This window comes from Pseudopodoces humilis, chromosome 2, assembly GCF_049639895.1.
Source record: "Pseudopodoces humilis isolate 2021_Gansu_Grassland_sample_001 chromosome 2, ASM4963989v1, whole genome shotgun sequence".
NCBI lineage: Eukaryota > Metazoa > Chordata > Aves > Passeriformes > Paridae > Pseudopodoces > Pseudopodoces humilis.
The window spans coordinates 63369465-63389263 of NC_142201.1; the positions used below are offsets into that span (position 1 = coordinate 63369465).

General features: G+C 40.4%; 1 protein-coding gene across 1 annotated transcript in view; it reads left to right on the forward strand.

The window, feature by feature from the left end:
* The window catches only part of FOXO1 (forkhead box O1), a 61045-nt gene extending 42861 nt beyond the window's left edge, over nt 1-18184 (forward strand). Inside the window, exons 2-3 of the mRNA XM_014251315.2 lie at nt 12786-14145; nt 14538-18184. Of these exons, the coding sequence (XP_014106790.2) occupies nt 12786-14129 (1344 nt within the window). The 3' untranslated portion in view covers nt 14130-14145; nt 14538-18184. The remainder of the gene's footprint in view (nt 1-12785; nt 14146-14537) is intronic.
* The last annotated feature ends 1615 nt before the right edge of the window (nt 18185-19799 follow it).

Consider the following 19799-nt stretch of genomic DNA (forward strand, 5'->3'; position numbering starts at 1 on the left):
TTTAAGAGCTACTATCTTAAAGTTGCAATTGGCATGTAGATATCTTCAAGGTACTAAGTCAAGATCCTTCACTCATTGCTCCAAAACTGAGTTTTGGAAGTATTTTTACAAACCCAGTTTTGGAAGAAATGTTCTTCTTTTCTTCATCTCTCTCTTCTTCTTAGGTAAATGACAACGTCTTAAGACTTTGCTAACAGAGGAGAGATGGAAATCCTTGTCCATGATAACTGAATGCTTGAAATACAATACAGTGCTTAAACCCATAGAAAAAAACATCCTTGAGAAATATTTGAAACGTAGTTCTGTAATTTCTCTTTTGTCACAGAGACTGTTTTGTGTGAATTGTGTGGTGTTTGGAATGAGACCTCTCTTTTTTTCTAATCCATGGGGCATTTTCTAGGGGTCACGACGGGTTTGGTAATCACATCCACTGCAGCCCATGATCCTGCTGAGCAGCAGTGATGGCACGTAGTTCAAGGTCTCTTTCCTAACTCTCTGCCCTGGTGTCAGGGTGAATGTAGGCAAACAGGGCCTTGCTGGGGCTCTGCCTCGTCCAACTGTGTCACCTGCAGTGCCTGGGTGCATGTGAGCTGACTTCAGAAGAGCTTTGTTGGCTTTCCTATGATTTCAAAACCAGCCTTCAGCAAATATGTTTACTTTATATTCTGCCCCTCTTTTTTTTTTTTTTTTTCTTTTTTTTTAATGTCCTTTTTGTGTTTTGTTCTGAGCATGCTTGTGAGCCTGTGTTTTACAGGTTGCAGAACTGTAAAATTGTGAATTATCTTGCTCTTGTAAGCCAACAGTGGACAGGAAGAAAGTGGAAAATACTGAATAGGTAGCATATTGCTGCGTAGGCATTTAATGTTGCTACAGTGTGATATAAGTTAAAATATTGCTTATTTCCTCTTTGCTGTTCAAAACAACCCCCGGAGCATGTTATGACCAGGATCTAAACAATAACTGAAAAAGTAAAAACAAATGTTTTAACAGAGGAAGGCATGGCCTGCCAAATACTTAATGTAATTTATGATTACATGAATAATCAACAAACAAAATACTTGAAAACACCTGACTGTCTGGGGGAAAACTTTAATTTCTTTTTAAAAGCAATATGAAAATGTGTGAAAATTCCCTGCAGTATCTTCAAATCTGAAAGGATCCAGAATTTAAGCACGAACAGCAAGGGCTTCAGTGTTTTATGCAGTTTAACAGATCTGTGGACATAAACCCAAATATGTATCAACGACAAATTGGTATAAAATTTCATAAACAAAATTGGCTAGATAATATTGGAAAACAGGCTCCAGTAAACATGCTTTCTTTTTTTTTGTTTCATCCTTGTTTTTAAAGAGGGCTTTATGTGACCCACAGAATAAATAACTTCCTGTGTCTTGATAGCTATTGCAAATGACAGCTTCTACTGCTGACATTCCTGCTATTTTTAATCTGACGTAAGTTAATGTCCTGTAAATTTTATTTTTTTATTTATTGTTTTGAAACGAGTGCCTCGTTCTGACCAGCTCAGTTCGAGAGTTCGCACATCTTTGGAGCTGGACAGGGACCTGTGTTGCTTTTCTCTCTGACTGTCTGCAAGAGGAGGAATTAAACTGCAGTACTTGAAAGAAGCAAAAGCTGTCAGGAGACAAATACTGAGCAAGTCCCTGTAGAGTAACTTAAGACTTCCTTGTTGCACCCCTTTGAATTGATTTATGGCATTTTAGCTCTCAGTGTCAGCTGTGCTTTTGCCTTAATATGCTTTAATGCATATCTGGGGAGAGCTGGAGGGAGGCTCCACTGCCTTCTTCATCTTTGGGCAAAAGGATGGCAGGCCCCCGGCAGGCTTTGTGGTTGGGAATGTGACTGTTGTAGCCCTTAAATCTGAATATCGAGGCTGGCAGGCTCGGGGTGCCCAGTTACACATGGGCTTCTCTTGGAGGGGGATTGGGGGATGATGGTGAAGCTTGCACCATGTGAAGACTGACCTCCAGGAGGAGGAAACCTAATCTGGAAATTGATAAGAGCTTTTTGGGTTTGAGGGATTAGCATAGAGGAGGGAAGGTCTTTCAAAAACAGTGTATTCTTTTCTGAACTGATGAGAGTGATACGATGTCCTCCCTGGGACACCTCCTATTCCAGCTGGTAAAAGGCATCTTGTGCCCAGAGCTTCTCTGTGTCAGGCTCTGTCCAGGGGAATGGGAGACTGAATGAGGTCTGATCTCTGAGAGCTGTGGTAAGGCCAGGTTCATTGTGTGTATTAAATGGAAAGAAACAGTAATGACGGCTAATTAATTAGACCTAGTTGGCAGGAGAAATCTGGCACCCAAAATGTCTAACAAAGCTCATTTTTGCATGAGTGTTGCACTCTGGAAGTTGTCTTATTTTATGTCCAGTGGGGTCCTGCACCTCTAGCAGCAGGTGTGTATGTAAAAGATCTCAAGCCACAACGGTGCTGCTAATCTTTCTTTTCATTGTCCTCACTGTAATATTTTACTGCTTAAAAAAAAAGGACATTTGGGTATTGCGATGCATGCTGGTACATCAGAGCTCTTGGGCTTTACTCTGTTAATTCTAGTCTTGTCATTAAAAACATGGAATTTTCTTGTCTTTTTTACTTGTTTGTGAAGGAGCAAAACAAACAAATACAGAGCTGATGGTTTAAGTCACTGTTGCCAGATGACATTCTATGGGAATGTGGACTTGCCAGTATGTAGATTGTAAATAGCTCTTTGATTTAATAAGGGTCTCTTAAGTACAGAGCACAGCCTACAGTAGTGAGGGACTAGGAATGCTTCCAAAATGGGCGTGAGGGAAGAAATTGCCCTTTAGATTTCCCTCCTCTGGGTGCTCATCTTGCTCTGAGAAATAGTGTTCTGCCTCCCATAGCCTACTGAAAATGGTGAGTGTGTCTGGGGGTAACTGTTCAGAGTTGATGCCACATGTTTTGCAAGACTGGACAACTCTGACTTTATAATATTGAACAGATGTAATAAAACCCAGTGATGAGTGCCAGATATTCTTGAACTGTGGCCTGAAGAACATCACAGAAGGCAGCATCTGAGAAGAAGACGCTGGCATGAATGGTGCAACCACCCAACAGGAATCCTCTGAGTCCCAAGGAAATCAACTAAAATCCCTTTTAAGTATAAACTTCACCTTTTGAAAGAGGGTGGCTGCAAGTGGCCAGACAGTGGAGAGGGACAGTGCCTGCTGGAATATAGCCAAAGGCTGTATTGAAATCTGCATGAGGGTTTTTTGCTGGCTTTGGAGCAGTAAACTGCGTTACATAAAGTCTACTGGGATGTGGGAGCAAAACTTGAATTGTTAAGAGCTTTCCTGAAGAGAGTGTGCTGGTGATCTGACCTGCTTCTGTGGTGGGGGAAAATAAGTACCAAGGCAAACTGTGTTCTAAGAAGCTGGGAGGGACATGATACCTAGTTTATGTGGTGCCTCTTTGGGATGTACAAAGAGGAGTAATCGAAAATATATAGTTGCTTTATGTGAATTTGGGATATAAAAAAAAAGATAAATTAACAAATCATGACTGTATAAAGCAATATCCTTTATGTATTTGCAGATATGCAGGAGTTTAAAGAGAACTTATGTGATCTTATTTAAGCTATTTTAATAAAAATGTAAGAAATCAATTCTTTCCTGCTACTGCTTTGTTAACAGGAAAATGGTATTTTATTTTCTTTCCATCTATGAGGTAGATAAAGGGTAAATTGGCTAGAGGAAACATAAATAGTAAAACAGCGACTGTGTACTGGACTGTACCCATGCAAAAGAAACTGAGGGAAAGAGAAATGTCCCTTCTTTCCTCACTTTCTCTTGTTTATTACATCAACATCAGATATTTACAACGCTAGGTGAAATTCATGGGATGGTTGTTATTTTTAAGCTGACACTGTCCCCTAACAAATATGAAACCTGCAGTGTCTTAACCATTAGATGCACTAAATAGTTTCTAAAGATACCCTAAACAAAACAAAAAATTCCACTTTGTTTTAGTTTTCTTTTTGTAGTTTTGGGGACTATACTAAAATTTTGCAAGTATATCCTTGCACTTGATGTAGTCAAAATAAAGATCAAATGCATAGTGAGATGTAGCCTAAGATACCTTTCAGTCTGTAAATAAAAGGCTTTGCCCTTCTTTTCACAAGCCTTGCAGCTTCCTCAAGCCAGAGATTTCCTGTGGGGCACAGCTAACCCTGCTGCAGAGGAAGCTTGCTGCTTTCATTGACTCTTTGTTTCTAAAAAACTGGTATTCAGTGACATCCATGACCACAGAATGTGAGTTCTGTAGTCCTTTGCTTGCTAAATTAAAAACTGCCTCTGCTATGCTAACACAAGTGTAATAAGGAGATATATTTACTTTTTTTAATATTCTATGCAAAGGCTCAGTCAACAGAACTTTTTATGCTGTTGGATCTGTACATCCCCTTTGGTATGTTGCTTCTCAAAGTAAGAAATATGGACAGCCCTCAAGCTTCTCCAGGCATGGCCAGCCCATGGGCAGCACAGTGGATGGGGCAAGTGTCATGAACTTAGCCCATGTCTCTAGGACATCCTGCTTTGCTTTGCCTGCCTCAGTTTTAACTCATTTTCAACTGTTGTGGGCAGCACATTGCTTTTAAATCCATCAGGTCCTGACAGTCATTCCAATCCTTTAGGTTATCAGTGGTTTTGTGGAAGCAAATAGTCTTAATTCATTAAAATTAAGATCTGCTGCTCCCTCACAAAATATCCAGATGAAGGCAACCTGAAGGTACAGGTCTAGGTTTGCTTGTGCCTTTACCTGGACAAGTGGCAAAGGTCTGCTTTGGTCATGATGCAGGGATTTTAGTCTGTAAATCTTAGGTGGATTCTCAGGCAGGGACCTTTACAGTTGTTTCACTTAACCAGTTAAAGCTTTCTGAGTAATTATATCTGGGGTTTTTGATTTTTGTTTTTTGGTTTTTTTCTTGGAAGTTCTCTGTGTGCATTCAAAGTCCAATGCAAAAAATCAACGCTATTTTCTACTACAATGTGGTTTTTTCACCTCTGTAATTTGCACTTAAGACCTTGGCCTGCTTCTGACCTTATTGCTTCTAATTGGTAAGAACATATTTCCAGTGTTCCTTTTAAGATGATCTGCTAGTCTAATTAGCATTGATATATTTAGCATGTGTACACATTTGTACCTCTTCATTAGAGCTAATGAATGTCAATAAAAGGCAGCTTAGTTTTAGAAAGAAAAAGAGCTGGGGGGAAAGATTTCTATAAACAGTGCTGTAGTCTTTGTGATGAATTGGGTGTAACAGTGGAGAGTGGCAGAGGTGAAGCAGGCTGTCTGTTAAACAGGAAATGAGTGATTAACATTTTTTGTCCTGCTGATCATAATTATTCCCACTGGCTGAAAAAAAAATAAACACTGCTTAGTCTCTCTTTACTATAGCTGCAGAATAAAATTTTGAGCTATTAGTCATTCTGGCATTGTATGGATGAATTGCCACTTAATTAATTAATTAATTATTTTTTTCCCCCCCAGCTTAATGAACTTTGGCTGTAATTGTGATTCATGTTTTCCTTGCAATAACCTGCTTTTGCTCTGCATTTGAGGGCAGCTTTTCCTCAGACCGTTAGGCTGTGTGGTGCCTGCGTCCCTGCAGAGTCGCATTCCTGGTCACTGCATTAGAGCCCATGGTGAATAATTGTGAAAGGGTTGTCTGCTCACGGCAGCCTTCCTCAGGGCTTGATGGACTACAGATAATTCCTGTGCTTTTTTCCCCTTTGATGGGCACACCTTAGCAGTGGCACGTGGTACCCACCTCGACTGCACTGTCATTCATTCGGTCTGGCGTTGGCATAATGCAGGTGCTTCCTCACCTTTCCTGAAAAAACAGTGCAGGGTTTTTTATGCGCAATGGCAATACTTTGTGGGACTGGTTGGAAAGACTGATGATTTCCCTGACCTCTGAAGAAGCCCTAATTTGAAGGGCATCCTGACTTTGAAACATTTCTCTTCAGTGAGGTCTCCTTGTTGTCCTCCTGTGCCACTGGTGAACTTGCTTCATCATGAGCTGCATATGGTCATACGCATATATATGTTTCATAGTTGTGGAAAGAAATGTTTATTTACAAAGACGGAACCCTTATATTTGTCAAACACTTGTTTTCCATCTGTTGGAATAGAAAGCTTGCAGCATCAATTTTGTACAGGCAGTATTAGAATTTGTCTGGATCACCAAACATAGTTATCCCTACTGTCTTTGAATATTTTGATCTGATAGTTATTTCTTCCTTTTTTTTCTATATTTCACAACTTTTAATGCTGTGACAAATGAAGTTGATAAATGGAGCCATCACTTACCCTGATGGCTCTTTGCTTTTTTTTTAATGAAACTATGGTGCCTTCTTATTGTTGCCTTTCTTTCACCTTTGAAAATGGATAGATTTTAGACAAACTTTTTGGCTGTCTTGGTTCGCCCAGATGATTTTACCAGAGGGATGAAAGTCTAATCAGCTTCATTTAAAAATCACGTTTTTCACGTACATTTTTGTCCCTTGTTTTTCCTAATCAGTGTCACATAGTTTCCTTGGCTTTGAAATCCTAGGAAATGTCTGTATATTTGGTATAATGCTGTAATGATGATACATCATACCTGTATTGTGCTCGCAGAAATAAATACAGTTATAAAACACAGTATTGATGCTGATGTAGGTGATGGTTAACCTGGCTGTGGCTCTCTCTCTCTCGGAGGTACAGAAAATGTGGAAGTGGTTAAAAGTTTTGGTTGGGGTCATCATATGAAGAACAGTATCCAGGTGTGTGCTTCCCCTGTGCGCACATTAGACACACTGTGAACCCTGTTTATGGTTTTTGCTTAAGTTCTTCCTAAATGCCTGTGTGAGGGAGAGTAGGCAGTGTTATCATTAGAAATGTCCAAACTGCCATTATGGAAAAGTGCTTTCAAAGAGTCTACGTAGGATGAGGAAGAGAATGTAGGGTATAGCAACTGGGAAAAACTCAAATACATGTCAACAGAGTTGCCCTCTCTGACATGTAGGCATGCATAGCCAAGTCTTATGCATCGATGTCTGAAGCTGGGTATGCATTTTCCGTTCCTACGTGCTACCATGATCCGGAGAAGAAGACTCCAGTGGTTGAGAAATCCCCTCCAGTCCCTGGTGGCAGCAGGCTGCAACCTGGAGGATGGCCAAGCACCTTCAGTGCAAAGTATGTTAGTCTTTGCCAGCTATGAGAAGGAATCACAGGATAGCATAAATCTGTGAACTTGAATGCAGAATGTACAGGACTTAGATCAATGCCACTGACATATGGCCACAGGATATATATGTTCATGTATAGCAACCATATAGGAGTAACACACACTCCATCCTGTTCTTGTACATTCATGTGTGGAAAAAGGGATGCATTGCTGAAATCTTACCACATGGAACAGTTTATGGAAGTGTCTCCATGTTTGGGGTTGGTGTTTCACGGGTGGTGGTCTGGGAAGGACTCTCACTATGCCACCCCATGTAATGAAAAGCACAGAGAAACAGAGCAAGGTCCCCTTAGGAAGCGGGAAGTATTTCTTCACTATTTCCAGCTGATACTTCTTAACTGTTTAACAGTGCAGGAGAAAAAAATGAAGTCAAACAAAAGCACCTCCCTAAGAACAAAGGACCCAAAAAAGCATGACCTGTTTGGGAGGAAATCCTGCCCTTCCACCTTCATGCAGCTGCGAGGTGGCAAGTTTCCAGCATCTTCTAAATACAACTCTTTGACCTGAGGCTAAGTGACATGCTTTCTGTCCATACTCCTATTGGACAACAGAAAAGGTTTCTGTAATAAAAGAATACCACAACTGGGTGGCAAAATCAGCTGTTTCATTAGCATTTGAGGCTTCTGACACCACAGTGTGGTGGTGTTAGTGAACATTGTAGTGTCAGGAAACTTTCTGAGAGAGAAATGTGTGCTGTCTGTAGACCAAGAGCTTGTGACTGTCCAGCACTGAGTCTGAGGCAAATCCAAGCTCCATGTGCAGCATCGGCATCTGAACATTTTCTATTTCATAGTTACTAGGTAAGACAAGCAGGATTGCCTTACACCACCAGACTGTTGTACCAAAGGAAATTCTGGTAGGTCTAGAGTTAGCAATGTTTTCTTTCCTCATTGGCCTCTTCATCCAAGCCCCATAAACTTGGCAGCGTGGCTGGAAACCACAGCAAAATGGGTGCAGACGGTGTAGCTATTGTAGGCAAACCTGCCCGTTTTGCCAGGCATGTTCTAACTTATCCTTGGATAGATGCCACATGGTGCCACTTGCCATGGATAGCCCCTGCTGCTGCTAGTCCAGCTGCTAATGCTGAATGAGCTGTGAGCAAGTGTGCTGGAGAACTTCCTGGCCTCTGCACACTTTCCTAAGAGTGTTAATGTCTTCTTCTTAGAGTGGTGCTTGCCACTGAGGCTCCAAGAGGAGGATGATGCAAACATCCAGACCTGCAGTAGAGTCCCTATACAAAGACCTAGAGAGACAGGTTGAGTGTCTTCTGTGAGAGCATATGGAAGTTCTTGGGGGATGGGGTCTTCACTTCTCTGCTGTGAAACTTTTGCTTTGGTGCTGTCACCAGCAGGAGATTGTGTTGGCTCAGAAACATGCTGTAAGCTGTCAGTAACAGGATGTGCTACCACTGCTGATGGTAGACCAACTTGTGTAGGCCATCCCCTTGGAAGAGGTGTAGAAAGCAGTGGACTCCTGGGATATTGTCTGAATGAAAACTTAGTGGGCAGTCATTAGACTGTTAATTTTTGTTAATGGAAATCCTTGACCTGTGTGTTATGGAAGCAGTGTTGCTCCTGTGGCCTCCCAGTTTGTTATGACTGCATCTGCAGGCAAACTCCTTCCTACCTTTGTTACTGGTTGATTGTGAATCTCCCTGAGGTGCTGTGGCACGCTTTATTGCAATATGCAGCATATGCACCTTGATAGCAAATACACTTGTTTTGGTAAAGTGTGTTGACTGTCACATCCATTCCTCACTCTCCCTTTTGGTGTCTATCATGGCACTCTGGTGGGATGGGTGCTGCCTGTGCCCATGGATGCAAGTATGAGGGTGGGAGAGACCATGGGCACTTGTAGGTGCTCTTCCAAATCTGGGTCTTGCAGCTCCCCAGATAATCACAAATCCACAGCTAGGTCCTGCTTGGAGAGGTTTGCAGTGGGGTTAAAGAGGAGCTCTGCTTCCCTCTGCTTTTGGTGCTCCAAGGTCTGGGGTGGAAGAAAGACGGCCAAGTTTCACTGTATGGTCTCACCTCAGTATGTGCAATGCTGTCAAGTTTAACAGAGCAACTGAGTTTTCAGGTGTTTAATAAAACACCAACCCAATTGACTAAAAAATAATTAAATACCTCAGCTTTAATTAGGATAGGAATATAATTTTTCTCAGCAATTAGTTAAGTTTAATTTAAGTTGCGTGTTTTGCTATTTATATCTTGGGTTTAAATGCAGTATTGGATATTGGGTAGAGCTGTTGGAAATGTCAGAAGTACAGCTGAATGATATAAATATGTAGATTCAAAGGAATAATTATCTCGGCTTCACGAGTTTTATTAGCCGAGATGTACTCTTCACATGGCACGTGGCTGATACTGGTTTTGCATATTTTGAGTCTTAAATCAGAAAGTAGCAATAAGCATATCCACAGTCCCTGGTCTGAATGCTGAAGTAAGTTTGCCTTATCTCAGAGGCACAAACTCAATCCCAGGAAGCACTCCACAGGTGGCAGCAGCCCTGCTGCCATCCTGACCCAGATTTTGATAAAATTCAGTGCAGTTATGCTCTGGCATGCGATCCTGCCATGCGATCTGGCACGAAATGCTGCTGTGCGAAGACCCGCTTCAAAATGCAGACGCTTGCTTATGGAGTCATTCAGGCCAGGTTTTGGGAGCCTTTGCTCCGAAGTCCAGGTGAAACCCATGGCTGAAAGCATCTCCACAGCGTGCCGGGGCTGGTGGTGCTGCCGCACGCCTCAGCCACTAACAGCTGCGCCATTCCTCCGGCTGCCAAGATCCACTGCTGAAACCATACTTTTTTATCAGGTCATGTTTGCATCTGGCAAGGATTTGCAGACACAACATCATTAACAGCAGTGCATATTTTCACAAGATTTACCTCTTCAACACTTTTTCCAAGTTAGTAAATCATAGCTTCTTTAATGTCCTGCTGGCCGCGTGAAAAACAGGAATTTATGTAACAAGCTCTGGGCCGCAAACCTTTTCCTGTTAGGAAAATTTTTTTTTTTATTACTGGCAGAGTTAGGAGACAGCTCTGTTACTCAAAGAGCGACCTCAAATGTCCTCGGTACAATAATACCATATTATAACATTTTTGATGACTAAGGAATAGCAGCGATTTGTTAAATATTTAACACTTGTGTAGCAGAGAAGAGGGAGCTAAGCCTCGTCACGGTGCTTTCCCTGGCTGATGTTTTGTGTGTTTGATATGGCTATTTTCATACTAAACAGTGATCCTGAGCCAACTGGGTATGTTTACAAAATACAGTAAAAAAATGAACTGGCGCAGGAGGTTTTTTAATCAACAGACACGCAGAGCAACTTTCTTGCGACATTTGTAGAGCTGGACTTGTGTGAGGCACAGATTTGTCTGTGGCCCTTGAGTGAAAACAGCGGGCTGTGCCTGGCTGGCCTCACATTTCTCAGCCAGCCCCTGGGGCGGTGGGCAAGTCCAAAGATGGATTTCCAGGCTTACCCTCCCTATGTGTTAGCTGCAGACGGTGCAAATAAAATTCCAAGGCCTTCCCTAGCACCCTGTTGATACATCAAAGATGGTGTTTTGATTTAAGGTTACCTGAAGAGATACAGTCCTACTTGACAGTTTCTAGGAGAATGGCTTCCTTTTGAAATTGAGTAAGGAGACACTCAAATCATAGAAAAATCAGAGAATCATAGAATGCTTGGGGTTGAAAGGGACCTTAAAGATCATCTGGTTCCAATCCCTCCTGCCATGGGCAGGGATACCTTACATTAGACCAGGTGGCTCTAAGCCCCATCCAGCCTGGCCTTGAACACTGCTAGGGATGGGGAATTTTTGGTGATGTCTGTTTATGGGATAACTGCAAAGATGGTTCTTTGGAGGAGATGTTGGAAGAGCTTCTGAGTTTAGGCATGTGGTTTGACTCAGTGTTGTGCTGTTTGAACAGTTGGTGCCTTGAGACCATGCTCTGCCGTCTTCTGGTGTTAGGGAGTGTCTTGTGCCCCTGTTGCAGGTGAAGCTGCACTTCTGGGGGCACAGTCTCAAGTCAGTCGCCACCTGTAAGGTATTGCAGGGCTGTAACACCTCCTTGCTGCCCTCATCTACTGAAGATCTCCTCTTTGATCCCAGAGTAACCACTTCTGTTGAGCTCTGCAGATGGCCAGTCCTGCTTTGTCTGTTTGGCTTTCCGTGGTCCAAAACATATCATGGCTCTTGTGGGGAATTTGAGCCTGTTGCCTCTGGTTTCAGCCATGAGATGACTGTGCCTGGCATGCCTTCTTAAGATCTTTAGACAAGTTGCTGAAAATTACTGTGAATGGAAGGCAGGTAGTGAATTACTGATTACTCTGCCATTGAGGTCTAATTTCTGGTTTTACACATTTATTTAATGTGTTGTTTTGTGGTTCCCTCCTCCTTGTTATACATGAATTGCAGTCCTAGCAGAGACCATGGTACTGTCTCACCCTTCTATTAGCATCTATGGCTGCCTGTTTCTGCTCTCTTTGAACTTGTGGCCTTTTGTTTCCAATTGTGTCAAGATACAGGAAAACTTTTCTGTTAATACAACGTTTTTTACATGTACTCAGCAGAAAATTATATGAGTAAAAATACATTTATTTACAGCTTGGTAATGCAAAGATTAGTCTCTTGTTAAAAGGTCAGCCTGTGGCCTTCCATTTTGGAATTTTTTTTTCTTTGTCTAACATGAAACATTATTCATGGTTGAGGAGGTAAAAAAAAAGTTCCAGTACCTCTTGTCGTTCTTGGCACAAGTCATCTGGTGCCCTCAGATATTTGAAGAGTCAATTTTGCATATTAAAATTTTGATTTTGAAAGTGAAAAATGGTTTTAAGACTGAGGGTTTCGTTTCAGGCTTGTCTATGCTCTTTACATTCCTTTATATTCTATGATTTCTTAGGCAATTTATGATGTTAACTTATAAAAATTAGAACTTAGTCCTCATCTGGTTTTCTATATGTATTTTCTCATGTAACACAAGTGATATAAATCTCACTAATGCTCAGTAGAAATAACAACAGTTTGTGTGTCGCGTGTCTGTGGGGTTTTGGGATGTGCGGGGTGAGAATCCATTATAAGGACCAAAGAACAGGATCTAGCATTCCTGAACTTTGTGTAAAGTAATAATTAAAATAAATTCCATAAATACTGTCAGGTACATTTATTAGAAGACTCACTTCAATCATCTTCTTGATCTTCTGGCTTATTTTGTCTCCTTTATGTGGAATTTTTATTTCAGAACAGTTTCTGCAGTTTTATTTAACTTTTTATAATGTCAGATGTGATGGAGGCAGATGACAGACAAATTGCCATGGCGACTCTTTGCAAGCTTGTTTCAGCCAGTTCTGTGAGCAGATAAACGATGTTTCCAGGCTGGCATGCTTTCTTATTTAATGATTACCCCTGTGTTTTCTAACAAAACGAGAGTATGCTTACAAAAGCAGGTGTTAGTATGCCATAAAAGATGCATGTGTTCCCCATTTCTTACATGCTATTCTGTTTTTTCAGAATTCAATCCGTCACAACCTGTCTCTGCACAGCAAGTTCATCAGAGTGCAGAATGAAGGAACAGGGAAGAGTTCCTGGTGGATGCTCAATCCTGAAGGAGGGAAGAGCGGCAAATCTCCTAGGAGGCGAGCAGCGTCCATGGATAACAACAGCAAGTTTGCCAAAAGTAGAGGCAGAGCTGCCAAGAAAAAAACAGCCCTTCAGTCTGGTCAAGAGGGAAATGGTGACAGCCCCGGATCACAGTTCTCAAAGTGGCCTGCAAGTCCCAGCTCTCACAGTAACGATGACTTTGATAACTGGAGTACATTTCGACCTAGAACGAGCTCTAATGCCAGCACAATTAGTGGAAGACTTTCTCCTATTTTGCCAGAGCAAGATGATCTTGGAGAGGGGGATGTGCACTCCATGGTATACCCATCATCAACCACCAAAATGACTTCAACTCTACCGAGTCTTTCAGAGATGAGTAATTCTGAGAACATGGAAAATCTTTTGGATAATCTCAATCTCTTGTCACCGAATACATCAATGACTGTGTCAACCCAGTCTTCGTCTGCCACCCTGATGCAGCAAACACCAGGTTACTCATTCGCATCCTCGACCACAAGTATAGGTTCACCAAATCCTGACTACAGGAAATTCACTTATGCTCAAGCTAGCATGAACTCTTTGTCCCAGATCCCTATGCAGACTCTGCAAGACAGTAAATCAAGCTACGGATCGATGAACCAATACAACTGTCCTGCGGGACTTCTGAAGGAGTTACTGACTTCCGACTCTCCGCCGCACAACGATATCTTGGCATCCGTGGACACTGGTGTTTCCCAGGCTGGTGGCAGGGCACTGGGCCAAAGTGTGCTGATGGTGGCCAACTCGGTGGTGCCGAACTACGGCAGCCAGCCGCCCCACAACAAAATGATGAACCCGAGCGCCCGCCCTCACCAGGGACATAACCAGCCAGCGCCTGCAGTCAATGGCCGTGCCTTGTCACACACAGTGAACACCATGTCACACACATCAGGGCTAAATCGCCTGTCGACAGTGAAGACTTCGCTACAAGTGCCTATGAGTCACCCAATGCAGATGAATGCCATGAATCCATATGCCCCTGTTAACAGTTGCAATGGCTACGGGAGGGTGGGAATTGTTTCCCTCCACCAGGAGAAGCTTCCCAGTGACTTAGATGACATGTTAATCGAACGGTTGGACTGTGACATGGAGTCGATTATCCGTAATGACCTCATGGATGGAGAAACGTTAGATTTTAACTTTGACAGTGTATTGCCTAACCAAAGTTTTCAGCACAGCGTAAAGACAACCACACACAGTTGGGTGTCAGGCTAGGATGTAGTAGGAGGAGGTAAGCTGTGCTTTTTATAATAAGTCTGCAAAACAGCTAAAGGGAAAATAAAGAAAATGTCAAGATGCTTAAAATCTGGGAGTTCTGTGTTAGCACGTGAACTCCCTCGGTAACAGTCAGTCACTTGCCAGTCCTTTGTTAGTTTGAGAATCAGGTTTGCTCTGGTGCATTGGGACTGTCAAGTACTGACTTCTCTTACTTCATGTGGAGCGCTAATGTTTTGTCAATGATGTTTTAAAGGAAAAACTTGCTGGTTACTAGCCAGTAATGAATACTTTTTTTTTTTTCCCCATTTAAAGTATCTTAAAGCTAGCTTGAGCATATTTTAATAGATTTATTCATCTGTTGTAAATGTTAATTTGTTCTTTTTGTTGTTTTTTCTTTCTTCCTAGGCTATGGTTAAATTCTCCAGACTTGTCTGACAGCAGGAACTGAGAAAAGCAGTACAAAGATGTCCTTCACCTTTCTTTTTCATTTTCTTGACAAAGCTGTGCGCATGCACTAACTTTTTTGGGGGTCTTTTTTCTTTTTTTTCTTCATTTCGTCAGAGTTGGCAGCAGAGAGAGTATTTTCCTGTACAGGATGTTTGCCCAAGGTTTGCAGGTTATGTGCTGCTGTAGATAAGAACTGTGCCATTGGAAATTTCATTACTCTGAAGTGCCAAATTCACTACACCATATAATTACAGCAAAGACTCTTACTTACATCATGTTATGCTTTCGGTTTTGTACAGTATGATCTGTAGAAGAATTGTTTTTTAAGACTTACCTGTTTTGGTCCAAGAAAAGTTTATAAACTTTTGTAAGAATACTGTGATGATCTCATGCCCTAAGTAAGTTTAACCCTTGTTGATGTTACCTGTGTTTTGATGAATTGAGATAACCGTGGACTTGCCTTGCAGCAGTATGAACTGCATTATTTTACTGAAAATCGCCACACATTTCATATGGGAAGAGAATAGCCTGTTAAATATGATCCTACTTAACTCACTGACTATTCAAAGCAAACAGTAGGTTAAATGCCATTTGATAAGTTACCTGTATTTGTGTAAATTTATGCAAGAATATATCTGGGTTTCATTGTCAGATTAATCACTTTATTGTTTGGCTTAAGATAATTTTTGGAATACTTTCCAAGCTATTTTTCTTATAATTAAAATCTACTTTTGTTACATAGGCAACTTAAAAAAAAAAAAAATCTGAGATCTGGCAGCATTCATAACCTCTTCATTTTGTACAGTATTTTAACTGGATTAAGTACATGTTTTTATAAATTTCCCTAGCACCTGGGAGTGCTAATAAAGGAAAATCTTAATAAGGATCTTGAATACAAAACATTTCTGTCCCTTTTTTTTGTTGTGTGATATATAAATATAGACAACTTTATGTTTAGAAATATTTAATCAGTTTTATATATATGCATTTTTAGAAATGTCATCTGCTTCTATTATCATTTTAACTACCACAAAGTGTTAAGTATTCATTGTTAAGATGCTTGTACAATGCTTCACATTTATATTTATTTCGTGGAGGTCTCATAATGTTTGTGCACCCAAGAGCAGGACCTTTTGTGGAAAATTTGTAATTGTTGTAAAACTAATGACAAAATTGTCATTTGTCTTAATTAGCAGTAGCTTTAGGATTCTTCAGTGTTTCTGTTGTAAAGCAGAAGATTTCAAGAGACAAAAATGCTACTTTTGAATGGGAGACTAAAACTTTGACCTTATTGCAGGACAAAAAATGACTTCTTTTCAAAAAGAAAGATAAAGTAAGTGGAAAAGCTATACAAATGCATGAGGTATAGGGTAGGGGAGAGCATTAATAACAGAGATCTTATATCTATGGAAAAACCTGGTCTTGCTGGAGTAAGCACACTGACAGCTACCTGAGCATTTTCAGGAGCGGGTCTTGGAATAAATGATTTCTGATTTATTGTAATTGCATGTTGCAGTTTTCATGGATGTGTGAATAACAGGCCTCACCTGTCTTTTCACTGGTTGCTACACAACGTTTGTGTTACAGAAATCCTTGGAGCTTTTTTTTATGCACTGACAGAATTAACAGCTTTTTTTGCTAGGGCTGGCTGTTACGAAGAAGGGGAGAAGCAACTATTTTTACACTGATTTTTCTTTTGTCTAAATAGCTCACAACCAGAAAAGGTCCTAATTGAAACTCATCTTCCCTGTAGTGATGGTGTATGGTGGAGAAGGAAACAGAACGTAAGCCAAGTAAATGAAGTTTAGTAACAAGCCATATATTTAATGATCCTGTTATGACTTTCCTAAAGCTCTGCAATGTATTTATTGATGTGCTAGCATTTAGCTCCCTGTTGGGCTTAAATCATTACTAATTACAGCTGGTCCTACTTTTGTAGATATGCTATTACGGTTGTCAGGCAGAACCAGAGGCTGATGTGACACAGGATCTTCCCCAGCGTGACATTGCTCTTTGAACCTGTTTTAAGCAAAATCAAATGTTCTTAGTGCCAAAGCCTAATGAATGCCACCTGCTTTTACAGGCAGATACTTCCAGTAGCATCCTCACCATCAAATGCCTACTCTCTGAAACATGATAGTAAATCCTGGCAGTGGAGCAAGTGGAGGGCTCATACAGGGGTTTCTGAAGATCATTCTGTCTGCTGCACGTGCAAAAGTGTTTGCTCCCAAATAGGCACTGATACAAATAGGCCAAAGTAGTCATAAAATCCACCTCTGCATGCACAGAAAGCAGTAAACAATGCTATACTCCATGGGGATGCAGCTGAACATGCTACATTTAATAATATACCTCCTGTTTATTATTTACTGCTACTGTATAACTTCCTGTAAAGAGATATTTTATTCATTTCTTTTTATACCTATGAATGACATAAATGTAGTCTTTCCTTATTTACAACAGTCTGTAGAAAGCCCTTTTATGTATTGTGAGAAAACGGTTGTAGGTAATCAGACTTGGGCTGCATGGTCAATTTGGCATTTTGGGGGGTTTGGTTTTTTTTTTTTTAATTTTGAGAGGTTTGTTCTTTTGTTTTTGGTTTTCTTTGTTTCTGGGGGTTTTTTTGTGGTGCCATTCTAATGTTTCGCAATTGTAATTCTGGAATACTGTGAAGTTGGTGAAGGAGCATGTTGTCTGCCTTGAAAACAAACATTATGTGACCTCTAGTTATAAATCCTTTTCCAGTAAAAGTACCAAGTTTCTGGAGTAACTTAGTTTGTCAGAATTGTTGTAAATGATTGGTTTGTGAATTGTGCAGATGATCTTACCTATGCAGCCTTGTTTTTGACTTTTCTCTGGTTTGTACTGTTATTAAAAGTTTATTGTATTATAGAGCTGTTCAGATATTTTAAATATAAAGATGTATTGTTTCCATAATATAGCTATATGATACATGTTTAGGTAGTAGATGCATTAATTGGAAAGCTCTGCTTTGATAAACTGACAGTTTGACTACACTTATAAGCAAAAATCATATTGCTTATTATTGGCTTAAGTCAACAGAGCATCCCTGAGAAGTTAAAATTGGACCAATTTTAAAACAGTATAAAATTTGCACTTGTTAAACCACTGGATGTATGTTAGTACTTTTTTATTTTTTTACTGATTTGAAATTCCTATTTTCATTATGAAATTGCTAGGATTCTTAATTTATGACTGATTTTAAATAAGGTATTCTCATTATTATTATTATTATTGTTATTGTTATTATTATTATTATTATTTTGGTAATCGTAATGTAAGATGCAGCATGGTTTATGCAAGCAAAAAGCAAATTTGACATGAAAACTGGCCTCTTTTTTGAAGGTGTTCCACAAACCAGCAATATCTGAGAGATTGGCATGTACATACTGCTAGTTCTATTTGCGAGTGGTGTGACAGCTCTTCAACGCTTCACTGCTCTGACTTAGTCACATTGCAAAATTAAAATTCATACGTGGATATTTTCAGAAAAAGTGCCTGATGTACTTCTACAGACACATGAGAACAATCCCTGACAGTTTGTTGTATAAAGCCATAAATGTATATAAATTATGTTAAAAAGATTTTGTGTCCTTTCTTGTATACAGAGAATGAGATTTGTACCAGGATTCTACTTGTGATTAGTAATCCTTCTACTGAGAAGTTGTCGTAATCACTTTCCTCACCGTGTAATCTTTTAATGATGATGATCCCGTTTGGACAATCCTGATGGCATTAGCAATTTTATACAGAAAAATACCTCATGGTACCAAGTCTTGCCTGGCGAGATGATAACGTATTGATGAGCAAACACTAACTGCAGAATAGTTAACAAATTTTCCATTACTTGGTATAAAGGAATTTTTCTCTCTCGGCATTGCTTCTGGATTTGGAGCTGTAGCAGGTACAGGAACCTAACAGGGCTGTGTTACCAGTGTTTAATCACAACCTAGTGTGCTAAAAGTAACTTGTTTACAAGTCTTTGAGACTAAACGCAAGAAGAATCCATGCCTGACTCCCAGGGCTCGTGAGACATGTTTGGGTAGAGATGTGTTGTTTTACTGGAAAATGCACGAAGTGGCATCAGACCGTGTTGCCAGTGCTTCAACAAGCGTAGTTCAAGAGAAAATGGCATAAAGTCCTGAAATCGTTTCAGAATGGGTATTTGTAAGTATAAGCTCTTAATAAAATTGCTATGACATGAGATGGTAACTAGTGTATCAGAATGTTATGTAATACATTATTAAAGAATAATAAAAAAAGAGGATGTTAACGTCCATCAAACCACAGGAAGTAATTAGTCTTTTAGTCCAAATTACATGTTAGAACCTAATGCTACTAAATGTGGAAGAGAGCAGGCCCAAGCCCTCTTCGTCCTCTTTCCCTTGGTTTTTGCCTCTGCCCCTCCTGAAGTCTATACCTTTTCACAGAGTTTTTTCCTTGCTGAACATTTGCCAGCCTTCCTGGTGCTGCTCCTTTTGCAGCCGTGCTTTAGGCTGTGGTGATGGGAGTGCTGCTGATGTGAGTGAGTAGGGAGAGCAGGAATGTCTGATTTTTTAAAAATTTTTAAATTTCTTTTTTTTTTTTTTTTTTAATTTAGATTGTGTTTCAAAACAGAACTGGAAGAAAGGATGAGAGGCTGCCAAAACAGACAGCCAATAACACCCACGCCACAGTTGTCTTGTGAGGCCCAGATCCCTGCTTGCCTGCAGGTGGGGAGGGAAGGGGTGGCAGAGAGCAGGCTCTTAATGAATTGCTGGCAAAAAAACTCAGTTTGATCTTAAAGTGAGCAGAGGTAGACCTAAAGAACATGAAAGAACTAATTGCGTGTAAAAATAGAAATATTTAAAGATTGCTAAAAATTAATTTTTGCTCGTACCTTGCAGTTCCAGCTTTATTTTAGCTTTGCCCTTTTTTCTTCAGTGTACATTTTGGAAGTGTTTTTACATGTTAGGGGAAGCTGAGGATATCTTCCCTGACATTTTCAAAAGCCTGATTTCTGGAATGAGAGGGTTGTAAGAGCCAGAGATACTCTATTTGGGTGTTCATGACGCTGTTTTTGGAAAGGATGCACATCTATCTAATTGGTACATGACTAGTTACTGTTGTCAGGAGAGATAGTCAAAGCTTGTCTCTTGGGAAAGGACTGGCTAGCAATTTATGCCAGCCTGGCAACAAGGGATTTGAATCTGCTGATCA